This window comes from Bombyx mandarina, chromosome 06 (genome assembly GCF_030267445.1).
Source record: "Bombyx mandarina strain Sakado chromosome 06, ASM3026744v2".
NCBI classification, from domain to species: Eukaryota; Metazoa; Arthropoda; class Insecta; order Lepidoptera; family Bombycidae; genus Bombyx; species Bombyx mandarina.
In genome coordinates this window covers 9344478-9351147 of record NC_143213.1, presented here as the reverse complement: position 1 = coordinate 9351147, position 6670 = coordinate 9344478, and the positions used below count along the sequence as shown (strand labels likewise).

The following is a 6670-nucleotide window of genomic DNA, read 5'->3' as shown; positions in this document are numbered from 1 at the left end:
ACCTGCCATGCCCAGTAGCCTCGGAATCAACTCACCAAAATGGTGGTCGAAGCGCCATCGACTGTCCAGCACGATGCCCAAATATTTGAGCTTCGGCTGGACAGCGATCGATACTCCACCGACTATGAGCGTCGCGCCCGGAGGGGGTCCTCTCCGAACCGGGTGAAAGCATACGGCCTCAGACTTGTGGAGGGCCACCTCAAGGCCTAGTCTCCGAATGCGGCTAACGACGGTGGAGACCGCCGCCGTTGCAAGGATCGCTGCGGTCCTGTAGTCAGCTCCGCGAGCCGTCACCAACGTGTCGTCGGCATAGCACACCACGTCGACGCCACGCAGGCCAGCACCGCGGAGGACCCAGTCGAAACCGATGTCCCACAGGAGTGGTCCCAATACCGACCCCTGTGGGACCCCGCACGACACCGTTTTTCGTCCCCATCCTCTTCTCTCGGGGAAAATCACGCTCCGCCCTGAGAGGTAGTCCTCTATCAGGGTGCGGAGACTATTGGGGATGCGGTGAAACCGAAGTGATTCCACGATCGTGCTCCAGGGGATCGTGTTGAAGGCGTTGGCGATGTCAATCGACACAGCCAACAACACGCCCCCCTCGGAGCACGCACAATCGGAGAGATGGCGGACACGCAAGACCGCGTCCACGGTCGAGCGACCCCTCCGGAAACCGTATTGGTTAGGAGCCAAATCAGGCCCAACGTTTTCCAGGTGCTGGACAAGGCGATTAGCGATGACGCGCTCGAAGAGCTTACCGGCCTCGTCCAGCACGACGATTGGGCGGTACCCGTTCGGTTCGTCACGTGGCCGACCCTCCTTAGGAATAAGGACGAGCCGACCAGTCCTCCATGGCTCTGGGAACCTGCCCTCACGGAGGCACCGGCTGAACAGCCTTCGGAGAGCAGGCCCCAAACCATCGCCCGTCAAGGCGAGCGCCCACGCTCGGGACGAGATCCCATCGGGACCGGGAGCCGTGCGCTTCGCCCGCATCCTCTGCACAGCCGATTCAAACTCCGCCTGCGAAACGTCCGCAGGCTCCCCGCCATCAGCAACCCGCATCGTCGTCATCACAGGGGGGACGAAGGCCGTCCCGGTAAAATCCGGAAACAGACCCCCGACTACCCGCTGCAATGTCTCCGGCGGCAGGGTGCTGGTTGCGGGGGGGGCCCAAGGGCGGAGCACATTGCGCGCCAGCCTGTAGGGCCGCCCCCACGGATCACAGTCGAGCGAAGTTAGTAGGTCGTTCCAAGCAGCCTCCTTCGCCTCCCCGATAGCCACGCGCAGGGCCCTTATGGCCATCCTGTACACCTCGTACAGTCGGTCCTCCTCATCGGGGTCCCGGTGCGTTCTTCGACGTCGATACCGTTGGTATGCGCGACGACTGACGTCGCACAACCGGCGCTGGCTAGCGATCTCCTCAGTCCACCAGTGGACTCTGCGTTTAGGAGCGAGAGCTCTAATGCGAGGCATAGCGGCGTCGCACACCCGCGACATCGCCTCGCGCAGATGCTCCACCCCCTCGCACACGTCCGCTGGCTCACCAAGCGAGTCAAGACGCTATGCCTGGACTACAGCCGCCTCACACAACCTCTCGACGTTGAGGCGCTTCTGGGCCCAACGAGGACCCCCCGCGCCGCCACCGCCGAGCAAGGAAGAGCCCTGGATAGACTCCGCCGGAGGCACTGCGACACCGAAACGAATGTAGCGGTGGTCGGAGAGCGTCTCCTCGCCGACCATCACGGCCCAACCGCGTACGCGATTCGCCACGTCGGGCGTGGCAAATGTAACGTCAACCACGGACCCGCCCAAACGTCGCACGCACGTGAGTTCTGCGCCACGATTGACGACGAGAAGACCGCTTCCGACCAGCCACTCCTCCACCGCCCTACCTCTGGGGCACGTCCTCGAGGATCCCCAAGCCAATGACTTGGCGTTAAGGTCCCCGAGAACGAGTATCCGTTGGGAGTGCGACCTCCCAACGACGCGGCTGAGCTCGCTGAGAAAAACCTCAAACTCGGCGAGCGTCCTGTTTGGGGAGAAGTACACTCCCAATATGAATACCTCGGCCCAGAGGACAGCAACAAAGCCGCAACCTCTCTCGACAACGTCGAACCTGGGCGGAGCACCTACACAACAACGTCGGATGATAGCCACTCGGCCCTCCAAATCGGCTGCCCAATCGGGGCTCGAAGGAACCCGATACGGCTCGGCGACCACCGCAAGATGGGTCAACCCCTCTGCCATGCTCTGGAACAAAAGGTCCTGAGCTCTGGCAGAGTGATTGAGATTCCCCTGCAGGAATCGAAGGACACCTGTCATAACAGGGCGTCATTCGATGTCTCCATAGCCGTACCGGGCTGCCTCCGCGCATTCTCAAGCGCAGCGGAAGCTCCTCTTCTAGGTCTCGGTCTCGGGGACTTGGCACAAGCCTTGCTCCCGGAGACGTGATCCGCCGGTCTGCCGGCAGAGGCACATACAGCACAGTGTGGCGCCAGAGAGCAGCCGGACGCTACGTGGCCGGTCTGGCCGCACCGGTAACAATCACGGCTGCGGTCGACCGACGACGGACATCGAGCGCTCACGTGCCCTAGCTCATGGCATCGGAAGCACTGTAGCTTCTTAGCCTCTAGTAGATGAGCGCGGAGCACGCTCCAACCGACCCTCAATTTCGGTACGGCGAGGACCTTCGTCGCGGCAGCGACGGGCAACCGAACCAACACCTGACCCATCCCACTTGGGCCAGACTTGATCTCTCCGATCTTCACCGCTTCAAGAGTGCATTCGCCAATCCGGGCGAGCTCAGCGGCTACTTCCTCCGGCGTCAAGGAGTCATCCAGCCCGCTGATGCGGATGGCTGCAGTCGTCACTGGCCGGGTCACGATGACCCCCTCCGCGGACAGAACCTCACGAAGCTTTTGGGCCAGAAATTTTTTAAAGCCTAATTTTAAAAACTAAGCCCTTAACTTTTTCAAATTCGTATCATACGCAGAAACACTTTTTTTTAATCGATACTGTCACATAAAATCAGCGGTACCCTTTCTGAAACATTAAAATTCCACATCTTTCGACTATAATCAATTTATACATAAACGTGAATTAATAAAAATGCAAATTGACATGTTTATTAAAAAAAAAAAAAAAAAAACATTTCGAAACCACGCAAGAACTTAAAAACAGTTCAGACACAATTCGGTTTTATTATAGGCATATAGTAACGTCGCGGCACGTTGAATGCATTAACTGTGAGGTCACGATAACACAATTATGTTTTAATTTATATACGCCGTGGCTTATCACGCGACCGGCGGTTCGGCGTCGCACTAACACGCACACTTATCAAATGAACCGAAACTTACGGGTTTAACTAATTATTAAGATAAATACCGTTTTAATGCGCCTTGTTTTGTAAATGTCGTTAACGTGCTTGTGAAATATAATTTGTTGGGCCGCCGAGATTGGTGCGTTCACAGGCGAGAATGATGCGAGTTGATATTAAATAGTTGACCCGGCAGACTTCGTGGTGCCTCAATCCAAAAATAAAAGACAAATAGAATCCGTCCGATGGGGAGACACATCTAAAGAAAAACAAAATTGTTATTTTTATTTAATTCCGAGTATTTTCACATTTATCTACCTTTTAAACCTTCTCTGGACTTCCACAAATAATTCAAGACCAAAATTAGCCAAATCGGTCCAGCTGTTCTCGAGTTTTAGCGAGACTAACGGACAGCAATTCATTTTTATATATAACTATATAGATAGATTACGGTTGGGTGATACCTATAGGCTTTTTATTACGTTAGAAAGCTGACTGGTATACGGTACGGGAATACGAATAGTCGCTTGTCCCCGATTTTTTCCATTTTATGATAATCTTGGCTCTCGGAGAGCTCAATAAGGCTAGTCATATTATAATTTTTACTATAATTTTTACATATTACATTTTAACATATTATAATTTTTACTGGATATAATGGTACATTGTGAAAATAATATAAACCGTAGTAGTTTACTGGTGGTAAGACGTCTTGTGAATTCACACGGGTAGATACCATCACCATACCTATTTTTGTCGCGAAGTACTAATGGGTTTCAGATGCTCACGGAGCGCCATTTTCTGGGTCAGAAGGAAATCGCTGGACTACGCTTGGGGGTGATAGGCGAGGCATATCGGAATTGAACGAGCAAAATCCCTATATCTCAACAACCCGTGTTCGATGAGGGAGAACTCATCGACATTAAGTTACGTGTGCTTACCGTACCCATTCGACTGTAATCTAAAAATGCTTTGTGTTACAAATATGCAGGAAAGCGATACCCACTCGCGCGGGCCTCAGTGCTTTAACATTACTTTTCAGGGTAATCAAAAAACAAAAAGAATTTGAGGGCAGTAAGGTAATTGGTGAAGGTGTTATCAAGGAGCCATAACAAGACCAGGATATCCTATCAACTTTATAGATAAAGACCAGGTGAATAGTTAAAGGCCTTAAGCTTGCTTAAATTTATTACATATTAAATTGTTGAGGGCAGTGATAGTTAACGCAACTAAATGTACACTAAATATCACTGCGACCCTACGACCTTCCTAATGCCCTACGAGGGGAATAAAATTATCTTTGCGCTGTAAAACGGTCTGGCCTGTATGCAAGCCTGCGAACTATGGCTTAAGTCAAAAACGCCAGTACCTAAATAAACTTTTACAAAAGTATTTTCATTAGGAACGTTAATCGTGTTCGCTACGGCTAATGAAAATTATATCTAAATCAGATAAACCTTAAGATTAAACATTATACCTATATTTTTAGTAATAACGTTTAAGATTCCAGCGAATCTTAAATAAAATATAGTAGCTTTTGTGTAAGATTTGTTATTTTTTGTGATTGTAACCATTCACCTTTAGCCGTGTGCTTGTCTGCGTTCATAGATAATGAAAAACAGAAGACATGTTCTATTGACTCCACTCAGTGAAATTATATTAAAAAAAGACGTCTGGTGTCATGGGATACTATTCTATTCAAGGTATAAAGAAAATAAAACTGGGGGTTTCGCAACAACCCATAGTCTTTTTTTTCCCACCTATGCTGATAGCCTTGAGAGGCTATTTCAGCTTCACCCTAACGTTTGTAGGTGAGCTCACGGGGCTCAACCGGAGAGTTGCTAACACTGACCCTAGCAAAAGCAGTGCTTCGCAGAATCTACCACCGGATCGGAAACGCGACCCCCTGAGAAGATCCGGCGAGAAACTCAGTGGGCTGATGGGTTAATTCGCTCGTCGCAAGCGACGGGTTCGACGAGGACGGTGACCGGTTCTTGTGGTGCCTAACAGCACCGTTAATGGATCAGGAGGATCCGTAATTTCGTGCTTTGGGCGACGTCGACGGTTTACCATTCAGTGACCCATAGTCATTCGGTAACGTGCGAATTTATTGTGATACACTTCATTCACGGTTGTTTACATAAGAGTTAGTGTATTGCGCAAACGAACGCTCTGAGATCGTGGTCAATGAATAATAAAAAAATATTTTATTTTTTGTATGTTATTACAAAGTTAAGTCGTACACTGTGTGCATTACTAATAAAAATCTTACGTTACGGACGTTTTTTCCCGGTTAGGATACCCCCCGCATCGTCCCGTAAGGAACTTCGTTCCAAAATGTGCTTAAAGAAGCAGCTTCAGACACGCGTAAGCGTGAAACATCTACAACAATTATATGTATAAGAGATTAAATAGAAAGAGAATTCAGAAGGTACTTTCCTTATCTAATGTGTATTTCCATTTTGTCGCTCTGTTCTCTTAACTTAGACTTTCGTTTCGCAACTCTGTTAATGTTTTCTAAGCAATTAGAGCCCCATCCCTGATTTAAGGTTATAGCCTCGGGCACGCTTGTCCCGGTCACGTGGCATCTATCTCTTTATTTACTCCGACGTGCTATTAAAATATGTGCGAAATCAACATCTTTCTCCACACGTAACAAGTTTTCTTAATTGGCTCAGTGTGCGAATAGTTTTTATTGGAATGAAAGTATGTGGGAATCAGTGAAGATAGTGAATTAGTTTGTTGAGCTAAAAGGTGGCAACGAAGGCGGTATCATGTAGGTGGTATAACGAATTCTAGCAAACGCCGAATATTGTTTATTCCTATAAAAATAACGGGTTGATTAAAATAAAACAACTATGGACTTTTTATTCCAAAAAATCATGGCCTAATTAATGTTTACGGTATTTCCTAGGAATACTTATGACAAATTATATTATTAGCCTTAAAATTCGGCTTCAAACATGATGTAAAGAGACGACGCATGGCGTTATTGTTTTTAAGCAGTCTATTGTTAGTTAAGCACACTATTGTTGGTCTTTTCTAGCTCTAATTCTGCAATCAAACATCACCCAGATCTGTATTCGTCAAAGAGTTCGACGTGAAGCCTAATCCATAGCATTAGCCCGCTGAGTTTCTCACCGGATTTTTTCAGCGGGTTGCGATTTCGATCTGGCAGTAGATGCATTCGCTAAGCATCTCCTCTTGAGCAGACATATTATCTTCTTCGAAGGCGCTCAGACAGCTGTCAGCAAGCCCCCCTTCTGGCTCAGCCCCTGAACTCGCCGATGTGATAATCATAATTATCCCTATAACCATGTTCAATGAATCGAATAAATTTATAGTTTC

At 48.8% G+C, this 6670-nt stretch overlaps 1 protein-coding gene across 1 annotated transcript; it reads right to left on the bottom strand.

The window, feature by feature from the left end:
- Nucleotides 1-1563: 1563 nt before the first annotated feature.
- Nucleotides 1564-2250, bottom strand: LOC149502823 (uncharacterized). Its single transcript, XM_089728495.1, has one exon. It carries the CDS (start codon nt 2248-2250, stop codon nt 1564-1566), a length of 687 nt encoding a protein of 228 aa, XP_089584621.1.
- Between the last annotated feature and the right edge of the window lie 4420 nt (nt 2251-6670).

What these genes read in the sequence shown, in the direction of transcription:
- LOC149502823 (XM_089728495.1), bottom strand. Translation starts at nt 2,250, where the DNA reads ATGGCAGAGGGGTTGACCCATCTTGCGGTGGTCGCCGAGCCGTATCGG.